The sequence below is a fragment of the Phoca vitulina genome, unplaced genomic scaffold (assembly GCF_004348235.1).
Source record: "Phoca vitulina isolate PV1807 unplaced genomic scaffold, GSC_HSeal_1.0 scaffold78, whole genome shotgun sequence".
Lineage (NCBI taxonomy): Eukaryota > Metazoa > Chordata > Mammalia > Carnivora > Phocidae > Phoca > Phoca vitulina.
Window position 1 is genome coordinate 68205 of NW_022589781.1, and position 25434 is coordinate 93638.

Consider the following 25434-nt stretch of genomic DNA (forward strand, 5'->3'; position numbering starts at 1 on the left):
CGGGCTTCCCCCCCTCCCGCTTAAAGCAGGGTTTGCTCGGCCCGAGGAGACCCGCAGACGGTGGATGGGGTGTCCGCACCCTCGGAGAGATCCGAACCAGCCGCGCCCGCACGCAGCACACTTAGGAACCAAGTAGCCCTACGGGGGCCCCTGCCAGCCCGCGTGGCTCTGGGGAGGAATCTTAGAATTGGACTTTGCAGGGACCTCCAAGCGCACATCACACCCTGGGGTGAGGGGTGGGAGCGCACTCGGGAAGCTCACACCCGCAGCCGGGCTCTGTCCGCGCCGAGCCGCGCCCTCGCGGTGGCTGAGACGTCCAATGGCACCGGACCTCCGACAGACGGGGCTTCCGCGGGACGGCCGCCCCCGGCCCCCCGTCCGGTGTCCCCTCCCTGTCGCCCCCCTCCCCCGCCCTCCGGGGTCCTGACTTTCCTCCTTGTGTCTCCACAGCGGCGCTGTCGTTTATGGAGCTTTGGGCGGGGGCTGAGCCCTCGGTGTTGCCCTCCCACCCGCAGCCCAGGCCATGCCACCGCCTCGGCGCGCTCAGCCGCGGCCGCCGGGCCTCCGGGGCTGAGCCGGGAGCCGCGCGAGGAGGAGGCGCCGGCGGCGGAGCCCGCTCGGGAGCCGCGGCGGCGGGCAGCGCGGCGGACCCAGTACTATGGCTGTGTACTGCTATGCACTCAACAGCTTGGTGATCATGAATAGCGCCGAGCAGGTGAAGAGCGGCGGCCCCCGGCCCAGCAGCAGCGAGACGCCCCCGCCGCCGGGCAGGGCCGTGCTGAGCCCTGGCAGCGTTTTCAGCCCCGGGAGAGGCGCCTCTTTCCTCTTCCCACCCGCCGAGTCGTTGTCGCCCGAGGAGCCCGGGAGCCCCGGGGGCTGGCGGAGCGGCCGGCGCAGGTTGAGCGGCGGCAGCGGCAGCAGCGTGGGCAGCCCGAGTTGGCCGGGCCGCCCGCGAGGGGACGGGCAGCAGGTGGTGACCGCCGGTTCCCTCTCCCCTCCGGGGCCGGAGGAGGCCCAGAGGAAGCTGCGAATCCTGCAGCGCGAGTTGCAGAATGTGCAGGTGAACCAGAAAGTGGGCATGTTCGAGGCGCACATCCAGGCGCAGAGCTCCGCCGTCCAAGCGCCCCGCAGCCCTCGTCTGGGCAGGGCTCGTTCCCCCTCCGCCTGCCCCCTCCGCAGCAGCAGTCAGCCCCCAGGGAGGGCCCTGGCTCAGAGCGAGGAACGGAGGACAAAGTCGTGGGGGGAGCAATGTCCAGAGACTGCAGAGGCCGGCTTCTCGGCCGGGAGAGGAAGAGCGCCGGGCCTGTGCCTCTCCGAGGGCGACAAGGGGGTGGCACATTTCCCCCACCCTGCCGCCCCGTCAGGACCAGGGGCTCAGGGTGCAGCGGTTTCTGCAAGAATGGAGAAGGGGACCCCGGCCAGACCCCACTGTGGCTCACCTAGAGCTATGGAAATTGACAAGAGAGTCTCTCCGCCTTCGGGGACGTGCAGCTGCCAAGCTCCCCCGTCGGGGCTGGTCGGCGTGAACTTAGGGATGGCCACAGAGGGGACAGCGAGAGCCACATCCAGTGGGCCACACCATCCACACGACGCTGGCCTCATTGAGCGGCCTGAGAGGGCCCGCGAGCTCGGGGGTGTGCACCCCGGGGAATCCCTGGTGCAGAGTCAGGGGCAGTCTCTAGGCAGCCAGACAAGCCCAGCCCCAGAGAGGGGCGGGCCCCGCAGCGGAGAGCCCCCTGGGAAGGTGGGGAAAGGAGATCCGCCGGGTGGCGCGCAGGGCCCTGGGGCGCCTGAAGCTGGAAGGCCAGAGGACAGGACTGTGAACGCGCAAAGCTCGGAGCTTTCTGAGGCCCCGAGCCGGGTCAGGCCACCCCCAGACCTGGGCTCTATAGGCCCCGAGGTGACCCAGGGTGGGGCCCCGGTGATCAGGGAGCCTCCACAGCGCTCCAGGGGAGTGGATGAAGGGTCTCCAACGGCGTGGGGCTTGCTTGGGGGCAACCGCTCTGCGCAGCCAGGGACCCAGGAGGTGGACGCAGGAATTTCCTCTGGCCGAATGCTGGAGGCTTTGCCCTCCTGGGAAGCCGTGAAAGATCTGAAAGAACCTCCGTGCCTTCCTGGGGACAGGCTGGGGGTGCAGCCTGGGAGCTCCAGGGCTTGGCTGGGCCCCATGGAGGCAGCCCAGCTGGCTTGGACGTGTGGCACAGGGGTGCAGTCGGAGGGTGCTTGGGGAAGCCCCCAGCAGGACAGAGCTACCCACCCCAGCCCAGAGCTGCTCTCCCCAGACGGGAAGGACAAGCCTTCCCCGAGAGAGGCCTGCAGCCCCAGCAGTATACCCGCCGTCATCATCACAGACATGGGTGCCCCGGAGGACGGGACCTTGGAGGAGGTACAGGGAAGCCCCCGGGGTAGCCTGCCCTTGAGGAAACTGTCATCTTCATCTGCCTCCTCCACGGGCTTCTCCTCCTCCTACGAAGACTCAGAGGAGGACATCTCCAGTGACCCTGAGCGCTGCCTGGACCCCAACTCCGCCTTCCTGCATACCCTGGACCAGCAGAAGCCCAGAGTGGTAAGTCACGTTCTGACATTTTCCTTCGACTCCTTTGCACGCCCCTGTTGTTCTTACTTTGTACTGAGTCATGAAGACTCCGATCAGGGCCCTGGGGCGGTCACAACTTACGATCGTCTCCAGGTGTGTGTGCTGGGGAGGTGGCTGGGCACATTGTAGTGGGGACAGTAAATCCAGTCACTTCGCTTGCCACTCCCATGAACATCTTAAAAAACGATATTTAAGGTACCTTTCTGGCAGGTCACGGCTCCCTTCTCAGGGAGACAATATTCCTGAGTGTTACCAGAAACTCCCTGATGAATCCCAGAAGATAATGAACAGAGCTGCTGAGTATAGCTTTTGTCTGAGCAGGCGAAACACTTAATTCTGTGATACCTTCGGGCAGAGAAAGACTGACAAGGTCATGAAATTATCTCGGCTTCTATTCAGGCTGGGAAAATGAGCCGTGTGATTCTATGTCGGGGCTCCGAAACCTGGGGCTGTGCTTGGGCCAGTGTTGTGGGTGAAGAACCACCTGGCCTCAGGTGGTTAAGTCAGGACAGCGCAGTATTTGTGGGATCCGTGTAACTTAGATACAGTTTGATGTAGGAATTAAAATAAAAACCATACTTTGACCTACACAGACAATTTTTTAAAATAGCAGAATGTTATATTCCATTATATTGCCTGAGCTAGGCACTGGGTGATATCTCTAGGATAGAGAGTTCCTAATGCATATGCTTGCTGGCTGGTGTAGGTACATTTTAGGTATGTTTTCAGTACATTTGTTTTAAGATTATTTATTTATTTGAGAGAGCGAGCACAAGCAGGGGGGAGGAGCAGAGGGAGAGGGAGAAACAGACTCCCTGTTGATCAGGGAGCACCATGTGGGGCTCGATCCCAGGACCCCGCGATCAGGGCCTGAGCTTCACCTCCTGAGCCCCCCAGGGACCCCTCAAGCGCCATTGTTTTGATTCACCCTACTAACATCTTTTTCTAGTCATGGGTATTTATTTCTGTTACATAGTTAATCTCAGTCCCAGGCTGTTTTCACTCTTAGGAGGATCAGAGTGTCTTAACGGAAGATGTTAAGAGTTGAAGCTAACACTTCTGGAAAGGTCTGGACTTTCTCTTACTTTTCCGGAGTATAGGGGAATTTCCTAGTTCAGCGTGCAAGGGGAGGGGTTCTGGTGCTACGCTGGGGGAAGGTCTGGGTTTTATTGTAGTAGGGAGCCGTCTGACTGCATCTTGAGTATCAAATACTATTCATCCTATGGCAGTAACTCCAACCACAGCTGCTAAGAACTTTGTATTTCTAGTTTGCATCCTTCTCGAAGGTGTTTTGGACCTCAAACCCCTTCCCTCTTGGACTTCCACTTAAGTAATCACAGTCTGAATTTTTGAAGACCAGGCATTCCTTTTCACGAGACTCTGCTTTCTCCGATGTTGGGGAGGCAAGTGTGTATGCAAAATTTGGCCCCAATTAGCCTGGCGTTTCGTGGCAGGACAGGGCTGTCACGGCTTGGTGGGGAGGAACGGTGCACCTGGGAAGGGATGGACATGCTTCTCAATGTAGGCGCTCACGTTTCTCTGACTTCGTGCCCACAATTATAGGCCTGGTGGAGAGGGTGGTCCTCGGTTCCACTCTTACCGTTTGCTTTCAAAACCCTGACCCGTCGCTGGCACAGCCAGGTCGCTTTAACTTGTTCTCCAGTTTTTCATTCGGCCTATCTAGTGGCGGATTAGCAGCTCCTGTTGGCTGTCTCTCAAAACAGCTTCTGTGTCCCTTTGAGAAGGGCTGTTGTCTGGAAGTCAGCTGAAGGGGAGATCAATAAGGAAGGGTGCTAATTTTTTTTTTCATTTGCCAGAGGGATGCCAACTGAGAGGCCAGATGGTTGAGTGGTGTGCTGTGAGCTAACAGGTCCACAGGTAGAAATGAGGCCTGCCCGGCGCCTGGGGGGCTTAGTCCGTGAAGCCTCGGGCTCTTGGATCTCAGCTCAGGTCCTGATCTCAGGGTCCTGAGTTCAAGCCCCATGTTTAAAAATAAATGAGAATAAACAAGAAATGAGGCCTGCCTGTTGTCCACCCTCCCTCCCACCTCTACACAGGTTTTCAGACATGCACAGAGGAGAGCCAGGGAAAAATCCCCTGCCAGCTTGGCTCTGTGTTACGTGAGGCCTAGGGGGGCCTGTGTGGGGGGAAGGGTGGGTAACCAACTGGAAATGATGGGATCCTAGGGACTTTTCAGCTGTTGGTTGAGGGCTTGCACGATAAGCTAAATTTTCTTTTTCTTGTACAGATTGTTATGGTGGAGCCCTATCTGTGTCACCAAACATCTGCTCATTGGGTCAAAAATCCCTTGATTACCTGATATTGATATTTTGTCTACGGAAGGCCAGACATCTTGATTGACCCGGCCTTTTGGCTGCGCTCCTCAGTGCTTTGTAGATAAGCCTGCTGCTTCTGTCTGTGGGGCTGCACTTCGCTGCGGGTGCACACACCCACAGCCGTTCACGCTCACGTGTGCTCACTCTCTCACACACCCTCACGTGCTCACACACACGCCCTCAGCCGTTCACACTCACATGTGCTCACACTCACACACCCTCACATGTGCTCACACACACACGCCTGCTCCTGTTCACGCTCACATGTGCTCACCTTCACACCCTCACACGTGCTCACACACACGCCCACAGCCGTTCACGCTCACACGTGCTCACACTCACACACCCTCACAGTGCTCACACGCCCACTCCTCTTCACGCTCACACGTGCTCACACTCACACCCTCACACGTGCTCACACACACCCGCACCCATTCGTGCTCACACGTGCTCATACTCTCACACACCCTCACACGTGCTCACACACACGTTCACTCACCCCTTCACGCTCACATGTTCACACACCCTCACCCATTCATGCTCACACTCATACACCCTCACCTGTTCACATTCACATGTGCTCACACCCACATACACACTCACACTCACACATGTTGGCACTCACATGCTCACGTTCACCCTTGGCCTCACATGTTCATGCTCACATGTATGTGCTCACAAGCCTTACATGCTCAGGCACGCACACACGCTCATACACGCTCACACACCCTCATATTCATGCTCATACATGATCACACTCACATTCATTCACCCTTATGTGTTCGCACTCACAATGCACTCAGGTGCTCACACTCATACACTCACCGTCACACATGCTCGCACACCCACTCACACCCACAGGTTTGAAATTGCATGTTCAGCCTCTCAGTCTTGCAACCAATCGCTGGTCCTCAGCCCCACACTGAGAATTTTTTTTTTTGCTGCCCTGCCTTTCCCCAGAGGGGAGGCCTTTTATGCCTTGTGCAGCTTGTTCTTTCCTTCTGTGGAGGAGTGACTGTGGGTGATGCTGTGTGGGCGGAGGCGACAGCCCAGGGAAGCCTGAAGCTGGCTGCTTTGTTTGCTCTCCTGCTGTTGGGTCCCCCTGCTGCTCATCGCTGGTGGAAGCCCCACGGCCCGTGTACCGGAATCTAGAAGCCCTCCCTGTGGTTAAAAATAAAGTGAAAAGCAAGTTGTTCGGGAGTGCACTCTGAAAATCACTTAGCCATTTAGATGATGCAAATTAGCCGTGGCCCTTTTACTGGGAGGGAATGTGGTCGGAAGGCTGGTGTCCCCCCTTGTTTCCATGGGCAGGAGCTGTGCAGACAGCCTCAGATGCATGCGCCGTGCCTCCGGCTTTCTGCTCCTGATGAGCCCGACCCACAGGCCTGTCCCTGAAGTCGAGTACTCCAAGGCTTCGCACCTATCTGTTTATAAAGGCTCAGATGCGAGACATTCGCTCAGAAGTAATTGTATTGCATGCCTTATGTCTGGGGCTTAAATTCAGGCACCTTCACACTTACTGTTCTCTGTGGTCTGAACAGAAGCGAACTGCACTTGAGCAAGGATGGTGCTCTTGCTTGTTGTTCTTTAAGACAACTAAAAATCCCGTCAGTACGTCTTGCCTTCCCTCTATCATTCCGTTACGAGTATGTGGGCCATGGAAACACCAGGCTTAAAGGGTATGTTAAAATATGCACGCATCTTACTTCAGAAAGTAGATTTTATTGATTTTTCCAAAATTGTGTTATCAGTTATATGTACAGAAAATAAGACAAAACACTGGCCTGGTTACCTGGGGGATCCGTAAAGAAGTATCCTAAAAACTCTTGCCTTCTTGGTACTTAATATTTTATAAGGGCCCTTGGAATTTTGTTTCCTTTGCTTTTTAAAAAAATTTGACTAGTTCTGTGTTTTGGTGTGTGTGTGTGTGTGTGTGTGTGAAAAAGTAACTCACACATGTAGTAAAAAATTCAGACAGTTTAAAATGGTTTTACGTGGGGGCCTGGCTGGCTCAGTTGGTGGAGCATGTGACTCTTGATCTCAGGCTCATGAATTCGAGCCAGGCGTTGGGTGTGGGGCCTACTTAAAAAGAATATTAAAAAAAAGTTAAAATGGTTTTATGTGGTTTTGAAAAGTGTAACACTTATTTTGGGTAAACCAAATTAAAACGTAAAAGCCTTAGAGGGGTACTTACCAAAAAATAAGTGTAATGGTGAGAACCTTTAAATAGAACATTCTTTTCTGGATAAGAATATCAAAGGCTCGGATTTGTGGGGTTTGGGGTTCAGGTTGTACATGCTGCTTGCTTGTGATGGGGCACACTTCTTTTCTCTCGGGTCTGTGGGGAGGATCTTTCTGACAAGGCCTCGGCACATTTGCGATCTGGGAGGACCCTGGGTCATCTGTGTGAGGTTCAGGCATTAGTTACTCTGCTCTGTTTAGGGATAAGGAAACCAAGACTCAGAGAGGCAAAGAGACCCAAGGACGACCTATGTGACTCAGTTTCCTCCTTTTAAAATGTGCGCATTTCGTGAAGATGATCTCCAGGAGGTCTGTCTAGTTCTGGCTCTGTGGCTGTATAATTCTAGACTTCTGAAGTAAAACCCAGCCTCTGTGAAGTCCACCTCAGGGTGTCGGAACATGTGGCCCTCAGACACTGAGGCCCAAACCGGGCACATTTAATTTTGTGCTTTTACTTAAGATCGATCTGTCTCTCTTTGCCAGAAGACCGGTTCTTTGTCATATCACATTGCAAAAGCGTCATATATTCTCGGTGTCATACCCGAGATACTCATAAATCGACTGTTATTAGAGGCGGTTGTGATCGGATGCCAGGGCACTAACCTGAAAAGTAAAAGATGCATTCCGTTCCCTGTTGTATTTCAGTTTGCAAACTCTCCTGCACAGATGATTGCTTTATCAAAGCGGGGGGTAAAGAGAAAAGGGGAGATCGATGCAGAGGCATTGCAGAAACACAGCTCAGGATTTACCTGGCCTTCAGGTTTTATAAGAAAAATGTGTTAAACAAACCAGGTGCTGCTTTTAGAGAGACGCATTTCAGGTGTTGGATAAATAATTTTCGGGACTTTGGTTTTTAAGCGTTGAAGTCGCTTCTCTGATTTTGTTGGCACGTACCCATCGCCTGTAGTCACAGATTAGATTAGTTCTGTGTAGTTTATTTATACTCCTAGGGGGATCGATAAGATTGTCGAAGCCTATTTTATTTTGGCAGCTTTCAACGTAGTTAGCTAAAGGCAGAATTGTAAAGTATTTAATGGAAAGAGTTTTAGATCTTGGTAGAAAAAACTGTGTAGACTTCCGGTAATCAGCAGATGATTGATTTAGAATTAACTCAGGAACCCCTAGCCCGTGTTGAGGTCACACCTTTGGGGTGGAAGGTTCTCTGGTTTTGACAGAAGATAAGGCTTGGGCATTACAGCTTGTGACGCCGAACCCTCAAACCTGGGACAGAGTGTGTCTTGCAAGGATTTTTTTCCTGACCAGGTACACTTGGCTCCAGGGAAAGACGTATTTTTCGCAAATCGGGGAGCACACTGTTGAGGAAATCAAACCCAGCCCAAATGTGAACTCTTTCATACTATGAAAAGCCATGTAGAGCGCCAACTGCTATTTGAACATCTGGATGTCCAGTTCTCCCGAGACCGCAAGCGCCCCTCCTAGGACAGGGTACTATTGACTTGGTGAGTCGAGGTCATTGGTGCTATCGACGGTCTTAGCACATGGAGCAGGAGCACCCAGCATTGTAGCTGTCCCTTAAGGCCAGTGGCCCCAGTGCATCTGGCGGTGGAGGCCCCCGCGGAGGTCTGGAAGAACCCGCCGTCCCAGTCCCAGGACCCTCCCTCCAGTCACACGTGACTTGCTGTAGTTCTGACACCAACCTTGAGTCCCACTGCGGTCCTCCCAGACCCCTGGTCATGCACTTTTCCAGGAGTGAACTATTATTTTAAAGACAATTCAGGTGGGGGCACCTGGGTGGCTCTGTCAGTTAAGTATCTGCCTTCAGCTCAGGTCATGATCCCGGGATCCTGGGATCAAGTACCACATCGGGCTCCCTGCTTAGTGGAGAGCCTGCTTCCCCCTCTCCCTCTGATCCTCCTCCCTACTTGTGCTCTTTCTCGGTCTCAAATAAATAAATAAAATCTATTTTAAAAAAAGACAACTCAGTTCTCCCATGCATGTATATGAATCCCATTAGGAAGTTGAGCCTCTGTTCTTGGTGTTAAAAAAATAACAAGAACTTCTCTATAGTGTACGTAGTTAGCATAATACAAAGCTGGGTCTGGGAGAGGCTCTAAAGCTCATTTCCTCCATTACCCACATTTTACAGATGAGGGACGCAAAGCCAGAGAAGGTTCAATACAGTGACAAGACCCACGTTTACAATTCTTTTCACTTAAAAACCTTGCTTAGTGGATAGGCTCCTCACTCCCCCTGGGAGCGCCTCCTTGGCTTTAAACACAGCACATGTTTTCAAAAAAGGTTTGTTAAGGGGAGGGAGGGATGGCTGAGTGAATGAGCGACAGTATGTCTGCTGCGTTATCTACCCATGAAGGAAATGTCTAACCATCTAGAAGGTGGAGAACAAAGAAAGGGGGAAAGGAATGATGAAGGCGAGCTCACTGCTTCCTCCTGCGAACTTGCTGGCGTAGGGGTGAGGGTACTTGACCATTCCAGTCTGCGCCTGGCCTGCAGGCCCCAAGGGAGGCAGAGAAACAGGTGTGACCTCACGGGCCGCTGCGCATCGAGTCAAAGTGCCCAGCACCACACCTGGCAGGCGGGAGGGGCTCAGCAGGTGTTAGTCGAGGCGGCTCGGGAGACATTCTGAGCTCTGGTGAGGCAGTGTCTGCCTGGAAAATCTGCCGGGCCCCTTGCGAGAAATCTCTGTAGCAGTCCTCGGATTTTGTTTAGGTTCCACTTGCATCCCAGTACAATCCTGGGAAGCGAGTCCCCCCCAGGCAAAATGGAACGCAATGAATTTCTCAAAGGCCCGGATTTCCAGGCCAGCTGTGAATCCGTCCCATGCAGTGGTGGGACATCGGGAATGAGGCTGCCGCCCCTTCTCTCTCTGGTTCCTAGAGTGGTTTCCCCTCGTTCAGTCTCAGGGATGGGAGTCCGTTAGGGCGGAGGTTCCAGGGCACACCTAGCGACTAGCTCGGTCGCAGCGCATTTGCAGGGGAGACCCTGCCGATGCTGTCACTGGAAGGCGGCACCTGGCAGGCCTTCTCTGATGAGGAGTGACTTGTGATAAGTCACTGCGCAGGCTTTTGACTAACTGGTCGGGCGTGTTTCTCAAGAATTCCATTAAGAATTAGCTGTTAGAAATCGGATCTTTCCCCTCTGTTGAGCTTTACTTGGGCATTTTATTGACTTGATATCCCCTGGTGGAAGGCCATTCGGTAGAAGGTTCCTCTGCAGGCCTCTTGTCAATACTACACATTCTTTATTTCCTGAAATGTTTACTTCTCTTTTGCACCGAAGCAGCTGAGTTTTACAGGGAACCAGAAAGGAGCAGCTACAGACAGAAAGCACACAGAACGAGCCTCTGCCGTTCATTTTTACGTATCATTTAAGGGGGGAAAATGCTGTGACTCCCCACCTCGGAATCAGTTGGAAAACTTCTCACCCGGCCCGGGCTGCTGGTGGTGAATTTCCAACCCAAGAAGAGCCTCCCTCGTGAAGTTCACTGTTATCCTGTTCATCTAGCATTTTACTTTTGTGGTAATAAGGTTCTGGTGGAAAGGGAAGATGAAACGATCAGCGTCTTGAACGGAGGCCTGGAGATTATTTCCGTTGACCTGGTGACTAAGATTAGGGGTGGCCCAATTTAGAGGTGATACGGTGTATTACTGGCGAGGGGTGAGGCCCCACCCGCGGCCCAGCAGATCTCCTCCCACGGGTTCTCCCTTTGCCCGCGTTTGTAAAGTTGGTCTCAGTGCATCAGAACGCAGGGACAGGGGACTTGTGCCTTCGGCACTGGGGGCTCCGAGAGCAGTTTACTTTCTTCACCCCTTCTGAAGGGTCCTCTGCCTTCTGCACGCCCCCCCACCACTTCCATCAGAATGAATAAACTGATGGTCCTGTTTTCCAAGAAGAAGCTGTAATATCTTCTATCCCATCGCACTTACCACTTTCCTACTCTGCAGGGAGGGTCCAGCCGGCCGCAGGGGCAGGGACGGAGGGATTTGGGGGCCGGCCATCCCTCAGCACGATCTTCAGTCTCTCTTGGTAGACCGCCAGCTGCTGGGGCCTGGGCGGTTCCAGGGGGAGGTCACTGCACCCCCCGGGCAGTTTCCAGCAAGTGCTTTTCCAAGTTCACGGACATTCTTTCCAGGCTCAGCTCAATTTGTTTTTTCTTCTCTATGGCAATTGATGACTGAGTCGTCAAGTGTGTGAGTCTGCAGGATCTCCCGTGAAGGGCTTCCTGCAGAGCTGCACGGGAGCTGGCTCTTCGTCTAGTCTTCTCTGTGCATGGGTGTGGCCTGTTGTGTTGTGTTTTCACAAGTTAGCTCCCCGAGGAGCAGATTTAACAAAATGCACCTCTTCACCATGGGAAGACTGCCCTGGTTGGGGTAGGGAGAGGAACTTGGGAGTATCACTTCTGTAATGCTTAAAATGCTTATCTAACCTGAATCTGCCAGCAGGAAACTGAAAAGGCCCGTGTATGACAATGACATAGACAGTTTGATCTCTTAACAATGTCAAGTGGAAAATCCAACTGCAGCAGCCGGTAGCTTAAGAAATGGCTAGGACGTTTTGGTGGGACGGCCAATCCTCACACCCAGGTTGCTGAGCCAAGGGGAGGAAATGTGGCTGCTCAGTGGTGGAGCTGGGGGGTGGGAAGATGCCGTTGGGGTTTGAGAAACTATTGGAAAATCCTCACGGATGCAGAAATGGCTAATGTGGCAGACATTTTGAATGCCTTAGAGTTGGTATTGTATTTTAAGATTTTTATGTATTTATTTGAGAGAGAGAACGCACACATGAGAGGGGGGAGGGGCAGAGGCAGATGGAGAAGCAGACTCCTCGCTGAGCAGGGAGCCCGACTCGGGACTCGATCCCAGGACCCTGGCCGAAGGCAGACACTTCATCGCCTGAGCCCCCCAGGCGCCCCTCTAGTTCTGCACTTTAGTCTAAGACATTTTGAATGCCTTACAGTTGGTATTTTAGCCTTTTCCACCCTTCCCCACCTCATCACAGTGGCCACAGCATTAAGCACTCATTAGCATCGAGCATCTTGCTCATTCCAAGTCATTCGGCAGGTGGCCAGTGCGGGGCCTCCTCTGGAAACTCTGCTAGGCGAACTCCGGGGGTGCAGGGTGCTAGAAGGACTAGTGCCTCTCAGATCCACATCTGGCCTCTTTGGGCTGTGGGATCCTCATCTGTGAAATGGGTATATTGATGAAGCCTTCCTACTTCACGGAGTCTTTGTGAGTCTCAAATGAGATCATTTTGAGAGAGTGATTCTTTCCTGCCTAAACTAGTTTTAATTATGAGCTTTGAAAGCTTTCCTAAAAGAGGATGGACAAGGGCAGGTGCTGCATGTGTGCAAGATGGTCCCACGTCGGTGTCGCCAACCCAGAAATTGCCTGTGCCAGCCTCTCAGCTAGAGTGGACTGCGGACGAAGCGTCCTGCCCTGCGCTTTGCTGTCTCATGTGCAGGTGGGGCGCAAATGTGATGTAAGTTTGAGAAGCCAGAGTGGGCGCGGAGGGGGCCGCGAGGCAGGGGTCAGTGTTCCCGGCACAGGGCCGTGAGCTCCTGCATAACTGAGAGGCGACCGTGCTCCATCTAGAGTTTGAGGGTACTTAAAGGGGGCATTGATTTTTTTCCAATACCACGTGGTGGTTTTCTCTTCCGTGTCCTGGAAAGCGAAAGGAGGAATCCAGCAAAGTCTTGAATTTTTCGAGCAGACGCGACATTCAGCAGATAGAAACTGGGCATTTCCTAGACCCAGATAGAAACTGGGCCCTGGATCGGGAAACCTCCGCACACAGCTGGCCGCCCACGCTGACAAGCGGACGTTTGTCCCAGCGGCGCCCACACATCGGGCAGCCACGCCCGTGCTCTGTCTGCGGATACCTGTGCTGAAGGAATGGCCTGGTCGATGCTCTCCCCGTCCCTGGAGACCTGCCCTCAAGGCAAAGCTGATGCCCACAGATAGACTTGAGAGTTGTGAAACTCAGGAACAAGTTGTATGGCCATGAATACAAGCACGTTCACTAAAGAGCTAATAAACGGAGTTGGTGTTGGCGTGTGAGACACGCAGGGGGCTCCCCATGTGTGCTGTGCAGCCTCGTGAAGGGGGACTGAATTTGGGCACTGGCCCCTGGAAAGGGAGTCTGGATGAGACCTTGAGGAGGCCGCTACTTCCATTCGAAGCGGCCAAGCAAAGGGACTGTTCTGGATCCAAAGGCTCTATCTAGGAAGTTGGAAAGGAAGAGGGAACTCGCCCCCTGACCCCCTCACCAAGCCTTAATGCCCTGTACTGAACTCCACGCAGATAGGTTTCCAGTGCATGGAAATGTGCTCTTGAAGGCTAAAATGGGGCCCCGGGAGACAGCCCACCCCCACCCCAACTGACCAGAGGAACGTGGTCAGGAAAGCTTGGCACGGACGTCTGTTCAGTAAGTATTTACTGAGCCTGAGCCTAAGCAAGGGCCCTGGGGCAGGCTGGGGCGTGGCGAGCCGTGGTGTGGCCTCGGTGCACAGTGCTGGGTTTGAGTGTGAGCTGTGTGACTCTGTTTCTGCCCGTCTGTAAGACGGGACTGATGTTACCGCCTTCAGGTTGTGGGGAGGGCTGCTCTGGTGAGCACAGAAGTAGGACGGGCGCGGGAGAGCCTGCAGACCCAAATTCACACCCTCCTTCTGCTCCAGAGTCTGTCCCTGGGGGCCTTTCACTTCTCTGCGCCTTAGTATCCTCATCTGTCCCTCCTGGCTTGTCGAGAAGGTGAAGTGAGACCCGGCCTTGGGCAGGCGTGGGTAGGGGTCGCCTTCGCTGAGTGTGGGGGAGCCCCCATCCTCATCCCAAGTACAGCTCACGCAGGATGATAAAACTGGCGTCAGGGTTTACTTTCCCAGAGGCCTGGCTTTGTTACCAGGGGCTCAGAACTTGAAGTTGAAGAAACAATCCACTGTATTCAGCTGCTGGCAAGGGGGTGTCAGGTTACCCCCCAGGGACCAGTCTCCTTTTATTCTGTTTTGGAGGTGGAAACTGGCCGAGGTCATCCAGGCGGAGAGCGCCCAGCTTTTGGAATGTGGAAGGCTCCATTCTTTCTCCCCGCCGTCCCCCCGCCCCCCACTCCTCTGCTTGCCCTCCACAGCTCCTAAGTCAGAGAGGGCATATATACATGCATATATAAGGAACGCCGCTGCTTTGTATGGCCGTGGCTCTTGGGGCCTGTGAGGTCTCTGAACAAGAGTGATTGGCCTTCCCTGTGCCCTCTCTGCTGGTAGGGGGTGTGCATGCTTACTACGGCAGGCTCTTTCTTTCGCTGCAGACCCCGCTGAGGCCTTGAGGACCAGGCTGGGGGGTCTCCGCAGGCCTCTCTGCGCCACCCCACTTCCTCGGATGGGGAGCGGAGGAGAGCCTGCTCAGCACACCTCTTGAGTCACACTGCTCTTTGCCATTGTCCTGACTGAGCTGTGTGGAGCCTGCTGGACTGTTCCTCAGGGCCAGGGTGGTAGACGGCGGTGTGGAGGGTCAGGTGGACGGACCCTGAGCGTACCAGCTCACATCGGAGCCCCGGCAAGGCCCGGGGGACCTGTGCGGGCTCTGGCGGGAGCTGGCGCTGTGTGGGGACAGGTCCCACCAGAGCAGCACGGGCCACTCCTCAGCCAGGCACGGACACAGTCTCGGGCACCCCCACCTGCCAGGCACGGGCTTCTGCTTCATGACATGCTGAACACAGGATGTGGAAATCCTTCTTTCCACCACAGCTGTAGTGTGGGGCGGGCAGCTTGCTGCGGTGACCCTTGGGGTCCCCGTCTTTCCTGCCTGCCGCTGGTCCCATGAGCCTCCATGTGTCCCAAGACGGCCGTGAGGCCTCTGGGCAGAGTGTCCAGGCACTGAAAGGTCCGCTCCTTCACGCGGCGTTTGGGGGCCGTGCCCCCTTTCGGACCTGTGTGTCTCCAGCCTGGCCTCTGCTTACATCTTCCCCGAGCCCCAGACTCCTGCCCTTTGCAGGATCCAGAGGCTGGCGTCTGGGAGGAATGAAACCACTAAAAGAGCTTGTTGGTATGTGGCAGCCTTGACCTCAGAGGCCGTGTGAGTGGCAGCGTGCTGGACAGTAGCTTCCTTATTGCCCCGACCTGGAAATGTACACAGCGCCACAATTAATTTCCATCGCGGGCTGAAGCCATATGGAGCAGCATCTGGGACCCTGTTGGCCTTGCGCTATCACACTATACATTAAAAACGGTGCTGCTTCCTCGGGAGAGCCGCCACCCACCCCACTGCAGGCCTCGATTTCCCCTCTGCTGCCGCTAGCCTCGGATACCACATCCCTGGGGCAGGGAGGGGCGGGGGAGGCAGGAGAGGCTCACCCAGGGGCTGCACTGGCTGGGACCCTGGGGTCCGTGTGGGTCAGCCCGGAGGGAAGTGCCCTGAGCGTCCCAGCCTGGCCTTTGGGGACACGTGACACTGACTTTGGAAAGAGGATCTCAATGACCTCAGGAAACAGTTCACTGTGACCCCATGACCAGGTGTCATAGAAGAGAATGTGAGTCCTGAAGGGAGGTTTCAAAGAGTCAGCTACATGGGGGCACCTGGGTGGCTCGGTCTGTGGAGCGTCCGACTCAATCTCAGTTCAGGCCTTGATCTCAGGGTTGTGAGTTCGAGCCCCATGTCGGGCTCCATGCTGGGCGTCCTTCCCTACATGAAGGACAGGATGGAGGCGACCTGGCTCGTCAGTACTGCCTGTGAAATTTGCTGGGAGTTACGACACTATTAAAAAATTCAATATAAATTAACTGTGTGGTTAAAAGTGCTGAGCTGGGGCGCCTGGGTGGCTCAGTTGGTTAAGCGACTGCCTTCGGCTCAGGTCATGATCCTGGAGTCCCGGGATCGAGTCCCACATCGGGCTCCCTGCTCAGCGGGGGGTCTGCTTCTCCCTCTGACCCTCTTCCCTCTCGTGCTCTCTATCTCTCATTCTCTCTCTCAAATAAATAAATAAAGTCTTTAAAGAAAAAAAAAGTGCTGAGCTGTCTTTGGGGGCACAATAATAATAAAATAAGGCCAGCTCCGATTCCTGGCTCATCTGTTATGTGCCAGGCATGGTCTATAAATTACTTCACTGAATTTCTGCAAGGTCTGTATTTTCCTTATCCCACGGCAAGCAGACTGAGGTGATACCAGGTGGACAAGGCTGCAGTCCGCAGCACAGCCCTTCCCCCCTGCTCCCCACGGTCTATCACCGGGAGGACACAGGAGGGTGGTGCACTGTGCACAAGGAGGGCTCGGTTCAGTTCTGGGCCCTGGGCCGGAGAGGGATGGGGGACTGGTTGCGTTGAATGCGGAGTGAGATGGAGGGGTCTGGGCAGAAGCCTTAGAGGTGGATGGTTGAGGGCATTCGGTTGCTTGTGCCTTGGACATATTCCATCTGGGGGGTGAGAGAGTTGGATTTGCATCGTTGCCCCAGAGTCATGCTTCAGTCTGGTTCAAGATTAATTTTCTATTCTCAGAGGTGAAACCAAGAGAAGATTCTTTTCCTTTTCAATGAATGGGCCTTTGTACAAAAAACACAGACTCAAGTTGATGGAATGGGAGCAAAAGGGAGCTTTGGAGCTGCCTCAAAGCTCCCAGGCCTGGTGGGGAGGGAGGCAGAGAAGTTAGCGGCTTCTCACTGCTGCCCACGGAGCTGGGCAGTGAGTCCCTGACAGTGGAGCAGGGGAGACACCCAGGCATTCCACATCCTTCTAAGTGACACGGGTAAACACCTGTTGCAGGTGTGGCACCTAAACTGGAAATGAATGCGTCACGTGGTGCTACCTCCCTTCGGACTACAGTTAAATCGGGAGACACAGGACGATCAAGGGGAGAAGAGAAGGTTTATTCCAACGGGGCCGGTGGACAGGACAGGAGGCCCAAACTTGCAGTAGATGGCTGTCCCCGGATTTCTTACCTGCGAGAAGAGACCTGCTGTGCCTGGCTTCGGTGGGCAGAGCAGAGTCTGAGGCTGTGAACCTCGAGACGCCGTGGCTCCACCTTACACAGGGGCAGCGCAGTATCATCACGGGGAGGTGGCTCTGTGAGCTCAGAGAAGGTGCCGAGGGGTGGCGAGCGGACACCATAGGCCAAGTCCGTCCCCAGCGGGGTGAGCACCATGCCCTCCGGGAGCCCTTAGCTGGAAATGGGATTGCTCAGCCTCACTCCATGCTCGTCTGAGACTCTGACGACGCTGTCCCTTTTAGGAAGGGACGTCTGTGCTGGGGCACCATTTGGCCATTACAAACAGAGCTGCCACGAACAGGTGCGTCCAGGGTTTTGTGTGGCCGTAAGCGTTCCCTTCTCTGTGATAAATGCCCAGGAGTGCACTTGCTGGGTCATATGGTAGTCACATACTTGCTTAGTTTTTTAAGAATCTTCCAGACTGTTTCCCAGAGTGACCGCTCCACTGTGCGTTCCCAGTGGCAGTGTGTGAGCGATCCGGGTTTCCCACATCCATGCCAGCATGCGGGGTGGCTACGGTTTTTTATTTTAGCCACTCCAGAGTTGCGTGGGGCTATCTCCTTGTGGTTTTCATGGGTTTCTCCCCAGTGGCTAATGGTGTTGAACATCTTCTCGTGTGCAGATTTGCCACTGCTGCATCCTCTTTGGTGAAATGATCTGGCTTTAAAACAAATTCCCCAGAGGTGCTGCACAACGCAGGCAGGGTGTCAAAAGCCTTGTGCCTTCGTGGCCCCCCTCCCACCCTGTTGAGGGAGCTGCTCCTCTCTGCGCCCCGAGGAAGGTGTGTGGTCACCCAAGGTCCCCTACTGCCCCCACTTCCTCTGACTCCAGGATAGAGCGCTGACCCACAGCAGCCTCCCCTCTGAGCGGCCCCCACGCACACCATCACCTTCCCGCACCTGTGGCCGCAGGATCCCCCCAAGGCTGACTCACTGGGGCTGTGTTCAGGGCGAGCTGGCTCTTGCTCGTCGGGCCTGGAAGTAAAGAGACAGCCAGGCACCAGCGTGGAGTATCTCCCTGGTGCCTGCTGGGTCTCCCTCCCGGCCTCCCTGAGGACTGCGGCTGACGTGCAGCCTCCCCTCCGGGCTTCCCCTTGGGTCTCTTCAGCTTGGCCTGCGCTTGGGGTTTAGTTTTGCAACACAGTCGTGCTGAAGGTCCCAGAAATGCTTCCCTTTTTGTGTTCATGAAACCGAAGAGAAAAAGCGTGTGTATCCTTTTACACCACTCCAACCCGTGGTGACCGAAGTACTTTTCCTCCTTAGAAGCAGCACTGAATCGCACCCCCTCATAGCGGGCTGATGGGCAGTGTTGCTGATTTTCTGCCCTTTGCCTCCTGTCTCGGGAGGGGCCGCAGGAAGTAGCCTTGAGTGTTAATGGGGTGGCTGCCAGCTTGAGGGCCTGCTAGAGGGTTCCGGCTCCGAGGGGAAGTAGGGGGGGATGTCATCTGCTTAAGAACGGATTTACCTTTGCTTTTCTGCCTTGTGGAGGACCTGGGGCTTCACAGTGTGTGAAATGCACATCCTTCATCTTGGCTTTAGTGACTCATAGAAAACGAGAAGGCGGGGCTGTTTCTTCCTTGGTCTAATGAAGTATAATGTTTGCAAACTCTCCTTCGGTGAATTGGTACAAACAATCCGTCACAAAGAAGGAATTGTTTTCTACGTGGGCTTAGAGGATTTTTGGAGAACGAGCGAGCGGAGGATTTTTACAGGAGGCCCTGAGCCCGGGTGGTGGACATGGTCTCATGTAGGTAGATGATCACAGGCTTTCCACCCAGTCCCTGTGGCCTACTAGAACATCCCAGCACATTGTAGCAGTCATCTGATGGGGCCCAAGATCAAAGAGGTAGCTGAATCACATGATGGTTTGGTTCAGAGTCTTTTTCTGGTTAGGTACTTTCTGAAAGCCTAGGTTTCATTCTGGTTTGAACTTGTTCGATAGTCTTAAGGGAAGAAGATGGAGAAAAGTAACACCCTTGTTACATTCCTGGGTCGAATTAAAATTTGATATCTGTGCTTGGTTTGAGGTCGAATAAATAAAATGTGTTATGGCTCTTGGGGAGTTGTTCATTTTGATTCAAGTCACTTCTTCAGATAACATCACAGTTATAAAATTTATTTCCCGTGAACCTGCATTCTTCTGGGATGGTGTGCGTCGGTCTCATTTCTTAAATATTCTGGTTAACTGAGAGTTACTGTAAATTGCCTTCGTCCTTTGCAGTGAACTAGAAGAAATAAAATACTTGACGCTCAAGCCAGCAGAGGTTTTGCTAAATGCGCAGACGTTGTCTTTGGGGGACCGGGAGGGAGGTTTTATCCACAACTTGCCACCGGGTAGCTTCCAGGAAAGGGCCGGCTCTGGTCTTGAATGGCCCACACACATGTATTGGGTGCTGGCTGTATCCAGGTTGTGCCGGCAGGAGGGATCTGTGTGAGTGAAGCGCAGTCCCTGCCTTCTGGGAATCTTAGCTCAAGGGAGGAGGCAGATGGCAACAGCTCACGTCTCTCATGCATTGATTACGGGTAGGCATTGAATGAGGGGTTAAGTGATATGCCTAAAATCACAGCAATAGAAGAATCAGGACATGAACCCAGGCCTCCTAACTGTAGCAAATGGTTTCTCAAATTCGGCCCTATTGACATTTTGGGCCAGATATTTTTTTGCTCTGGGGGAGCTGTTCTGTGCACAGTAGGATGTTTAACAGCATCCCTGAGCAGCAGCATCTCCCCCCGGTTGTGGCAACCAGAAATGTCTGCACACATTGACGGATGTGCCCCAAGAGACAAATCGCCCCAGGTCGAAAGCCAGGGTTCTAGAACTTGTCCTGGTAACGAGCATTCCATGCTGCCTTCCGGGGGCAGGTGTTACAGAACTGCGTCCGTGTGTGTGGAGGGGAGGGATGGCTCCATCCAGGGCCCCCGCCCAGGGTCCCGCTGGAAACAGAGGACAGCTGCTGCTCTATCCGGGGCTGTCCGGAAGAGGAATTGCAGAGATGGTGCTGTTTGCGTGGAATTTTGATGGAGTTCACCGAGGCAGAAAAGGGGAACTATCTCTGGAGTGGAAGGACCCCCACACAGGCGCGAAAGTGGGAGAGACAAGGCAGATAGTTTGCTGTGGGCCCTCACTTCCCTCCCTCTTGCTGTTTTCTCGTTCCCTCCTTTCAAGCAGCAAGCTGGTTCCCAGCAGCTAGAGAAGCTCTTCAGTCGCAGGTCTGCATCGGTCGGGACGGGTGCGGCTCCATCGCAGTAACAAACAGGTCCGCAATCCGTATTTTCAAACGGCAGGGGTTTATTTCTTGCTCGTACTGCATACCTGCTCTGGGGCAGCTGGGTCTTCACTGTGCGACCCTGGCTGACGGTGCAGCCACTCTCTGGAGTGTCGCTGGTCACCACAGCAGAGAGAACGAGAAGATGGGGATTCACATACTGGCTCAGAGAGCTTCAGCTCAGAGAAGTGTCATGTTTCTCTTCTGCTCATATTTTCCTCTCTTTCCTTCTTCCTTCCTTCCTTTCTTTTTAAGATTTTAGTCATTTATCTGAGAGAGAGAGAGAGAGAGAGAGAGCACGAGCTGGGGCAGGGGAAGGCAGAGGGAGAAGGAGAAGCAGCTTCCCTGCTGAGCAGGGAGCCCGACGCAGGACTCGGTCCCAGGACCCCAAGATCATGACCTGAGCCAAAAGGCAGACGCTTAACCCACTGAGCCACCCAGGCAGCCCTCTTCTGCTCATATTTCATTGGTCAAGCAAGTGTTGTGTCTTCACCTAACCTGAAGGGGACAGGGGCATCGAGTCCTACCATGTGTCCAGGAGAAGAACTGGAAATATCTGGGGGACAGCACTGATGTCCAAGGCCCGTACCTGAGCCGTGCGAGCATGGGTCACTTGCCCTGGCTCTGAGGGCCTACCACCTTGGCTTCAAAGAATGGCCTATTGCCAGGCTCAGTGAGAAACTGCTGAGCGAAAAGAGAAAAGTAGACCATCAGGATTCCAAACAAGTTTAATTCTCTGAATAAGTCTAAGAGGTCTCTGTGGGATAGGACCAGGTTGCAAGCCCTCATTGTTAGAGTTACGATGTTGGGCGTGGGAGAAAGTGTTCAAGTAAACAGGGTCTGGATGCAGTGGGCTGTGTCCATAGAGTGGGAGTAGTGGATGAGGACACTGGTGGTTATCCGGGCCCCAGACGCTTCCCCTGACTGTTACTGTAGGAAACAGAACGGCTTTCAACCCAAGCTAAGTGTCCAGCAAGATGGCGTCCTTTGTGAGCCATAGATTTATGGGGCAGTTTTGAGATAGTGGAACGCGCACTGGCTGTGAGCAGACGTGACTGAGCCCCTTCGGGATGCTTTCAGAAGGCCTGAACAAATTCCTTATAAAACCAGGAAGAGTGTTTCTTGTTGGAAACTCATTCAGACCACGACTCGGTCCCAGGCCCTGGAGTGGGGAGATAGAGACAGAGCCTGGCTGTGGTGGATCTAAAATGGGATAAAACCGGAAACCTGTGGGAAGGACACAGGCCTTGTCACCCCTCGACAGGGGGCACAGAGGTCTTAGAAAAATAGAACTAAAAATAGCAGCTGTGGGCCACCTCTCTGCCCAGTGACGCGCTCTCTCCAAAACTGGTTTCCACTCAATTTCTGAACTGGTTTTCACCACGGTGTGTAGGGAGCCGGGGCAAGTGAAGTGGACAGAAGTGGGGGTGGGGGTGGGGGGGCACAGGCCTTGATTCAAAGGGAGACAAAATTAGTAAGCCACCGTCTGGGAACTGGGAGGTTAGGGGCATTCCAGAGATGGGAAGCGCCTGGAGCAACCGGCTGGGTCCAGAGTCTCCCTGCAGCGGGGGCTTGCTGGAGCGTGTGTGCGTGTGTGCGCGTGTACGGGGTGCGTGTAGGTGCGCACGCATGTGCCCCCCAGAGGAGGGCTGCCGTGGAAGGGTGTGCAGAGGACCCGCCTATGGTTTGCTGAGCACTGTGTGTTCCCCCTCTCCTCTGTCGGGGGCCCCAGGGCACCCAGGATGCAGTGGCTCCCTAGCATTTTCCACACCTCCAGCCTGTACTGAGGGCAGCAAAGCCATGGTGTGCTTCTAGAAGCTTCCACAGGCTGAGCAGGACCAGTAAATGAGCCTGAACAGATGGGTGGGCCTGAAGGGCACAGATGGCGGTTGAACGCAGGGCCAGGGCAGCCAGGGAGAGGCCAGCCGCCCCTCCGCACAGGCCAGTGCTCCCTCCCCCGCGACCACTGTCCCCTCCACGTGGACCTCTGCTTTCTCAGCTGCGAAGTGGGCATGCTGCATTCAGCTGAGCAGGAAGTGCTTGCAAAGGTGCCCGCTCTGGGAATTTGTCTCCGGAAAGGAGGCTCCAGCGGGGGGCCCCGTGGCTTGGCTTTCTTCACCTTCTTTCCCCACCGCCCACTTGGCATGGGGCCGCCTCGAGCACCCGCCTGCCCTTCTCTTGCCCTGGGGCTGGGACTGCGCCCACAGGGGCTGGGAGGGCAGGGATCCGACTACTGTGGACCTCTCCAGGCCCCCCAGTTCCCAGCAAGAGGCTCAGGCTCTGAGAAGGGCTGCCTCCCAAGCCTTGCCCACCCCTCAGGGTGGCAGGAAGGTGGTTCACCCCGCTCTTACCCTGGGCTTTGAGGTCTCCGGAAGACACAGGTACGAAATATAAAACCATGACGACTATCTCACTCTTGCTACGTTTCCACCCTGGTGGCTTACTGTACATCACCGCAGAAATTTCCTGAAGCCCTTCTCCCAGGCCCCTGGGGCCAGGCCGGAGGGCACTTTCTGTGAGAGACTGAACATCCTCCCCACCCCCCCAGGAAGGCCTGTTGCAGGGCTTGCTTGGGAAGAGGGAGGAGAACTAAGGTTTTCTAGAAAAACACCACCCTCGCACGAGGAAGGTCCCGGGAACTGATCTGGGGCAGCAGCGTGGCCCCAGACTGCCGTGAAACCCCATCCCTCCCCTTCTCGCCTCTGGGTTAGGGGTGGAAAGGGGGGTGTGGCAGACGCCCAGGTAGGTTCAGTTGAGCCCTGGAAGAGACGATGGACAGTAGTCCTGAGGGATTTCTCTTGGCACCTGTGGCCTCCCTGACGAGCAAGAGGAGGTCCCGATGGGTAGGTCTCCGTGAAGCTCCGGTTTCTCTTACGCAGTTTTTCCAAATGGGGCATTATTGGCATTTTGGGTGGCAGAGCTTTTTACTGGGACTGCCCAGCACCTGCGGGTCATAACCCTTCGGCACTGTGGCCCCCTCTCGGGCCGGGCAGGGGGTTTCTGGTTAGCAGCCACTGCGAGGAATTCTTCACTTTGGCAGAATCTTGAGAGGATTGCAGGTAGAGTTAAGGGACTTGAGGGGGTGGTTGGGGCAGGCAGGCGATGTCAGACTGAGCAGTGTCTTGTCACCTTGGGCGGGGTGTTGGCCTGATTTTTTAGCGATGAAGTTACATTTTTCGTCCTGTTATGAGCACTGGGCACCACCAGTTCACTGGAGAATGTTTTGGGCTGGTTTCCTTTCTTTCCTCCTTCTGTCTTAATGAGCATGGTCACGTCAGGGCTCTTCCATGAGTGTGTGACCAGCACAGGACGGGCCCCAACCACCCAGGGTCGAACCCTTGGGGTTTAATGCTGTGCGGTTACCGTATTGAAATTCTGTTTTTTTAAAGATGTTTTATTTATTTGATAGAGCACAGGCGGGGTGGGGAAGGGGCAGAGGCAGAGGGAGAAGCAGACTCCCTGCTGAGCAGGGAGCCCGACGCAGGACTCGATCCCAGGACCCCGGGATTGTGATCTGAGCCGAAGGCAGACGTTTAACCCACTGAGCCACCCAGGCGCCCCTTAAAATTCTTAATAAATCTGTCTTTGAGTGTGTGTTTTGTAAACAAAGTCCAGTGTCACAAGGGAGCAGGAGGTCCCTGGGCTCGGGCCCCACCTGGCCTCCCTCTCCCCACCCACCCCCCAGCAGCTGCTGACGTCTCACCAGGGGCCTGGGTGAGGGCTCCCGGGGTCCCTGCTGCTGGTGTCCCAGGCTGGCGGAGCCACAAACTGAGCCTCAAGTCCTTCCCGATTCAGGTTCCCAGCGGGAAAGGGGAGACGCCCTGCCCCTGGCCAGGGTCATGGGGTGAGACCCCTGGGTCCCCTGAGGGTCTGCATTCGCCCAGAGACCTCAAATAGCAAAGAAGCAACGCTATCAGGGTGAGCTCGAGACTGCCGAAGAAAGATCTCTATTTGATTGCCCCTTGTGGCCCCTTCTCCTGCTGGTTTTCCTACTTTTTGAACCAGAGGTGATGCATTTTCACGCGACCCGGAGCTCGTTCTCACCTGCAGCGTCTGGTTAGTTTTCCCTGCGTCTCTGGGCAGAACAAAGGCAAGTGACTACAAGGGATCACCACAGGAGTGTCCTTTCGGTTCTTCTGACAGCCCCAGCCCAAGGCCATACCTCTTGGCACAGCATCTTTTCTAGGAGGCCACCAGCCAGCGGGCAGAGAGGGGCAGGGGCGGGAAATCTGTCTTTCGACGGGACTTGGCTGCATTTTGGGGGCCAGTCGGTCATGAATCTTCCGTAGTCCGTGAGCTGCTTCTTCGCAGGTACTTGCCATGGACCAGCTCTGGGCTGGTGCTGATGCTGGGCAGGACGCTGCAGGAGGCGCAGACGGGACCATAAAGCAAGGTTCTGGGAAACGAGGCTGGGCTCACGGGCAAGCTCCATTAAGGGATTGTTTGTGAGCAGGTGGATAGTGCCATACAAGGGAGATGACACAGACCTTGTCCTTGGCCTGGGGGACCATGGAGAAAGACTGAGCCCAACGTGACTTCAGATAAGGTGAGTCTATAGCTGGGAGACAGGCGAGGGCGAGGCCCCCCCCCAGCCCCCACTGCCACATTCTGTGGCTTGTGGACAGTCTTGGGGGGCTTCATATTTAGACAGGTAGGGTCAGGGAAACATCAGGTCTTCTGCTTCATCTAAGACCTTCTTGGGGGGGCCGCTGGATGTCAGGGACCACTGTGCACCGTTCCCAAACATCCCAGGGCCCCAAGGACGGCCCTTCCTATGTCTCAGTGTATTTCTCAGAAGATCCCCCCTCCCCCCTGCCCTGGCAGACATCCCTGTGTCTCTCTGACCGGAATGTGTCACACGCTTGTGCCCAAGTCAGCCTCGGGCGGGAGAGTTGACTCAAGACCATTAGCGATTCCCGCTGCCATAGCTCGGGACACACATTTTGCTGAGTTCCCTCTGGGGAGATAGAGGCGCCCAAACAAAATCACATCCCTCCCTCCATCCCCCTCCTCATCCTAGAAAGGGTTGGAGGTTGCGTTGATTTTTTCTTC

The 25434-nt window shown here is 54.8% G+C and overlaps 1 protein-coding gene across 1 annotated transcript in view; it reads left to right on the plus strand.

The window, feature by feature from the left end:
• The first annotated feature begins 591 nt into the window (after positions 1-591).
• Positions 592-25434, plus strand: part of ITPKB (inositol-trisphosphate 3-kinase B) — an 85764-nt gene continuing 60921 nt past the window's right edge. The window contains exon 1 of the mRNA XM_032393936.1: positions 592-2566. Coding sequence (XP_032249827.1) covers positions 659-2566 — 1908 coding nt within the window. The 5' untranslated portion in view covers positions 592-658. The remainder of the gene's footprint in view (positions 2567-25434) is intronic.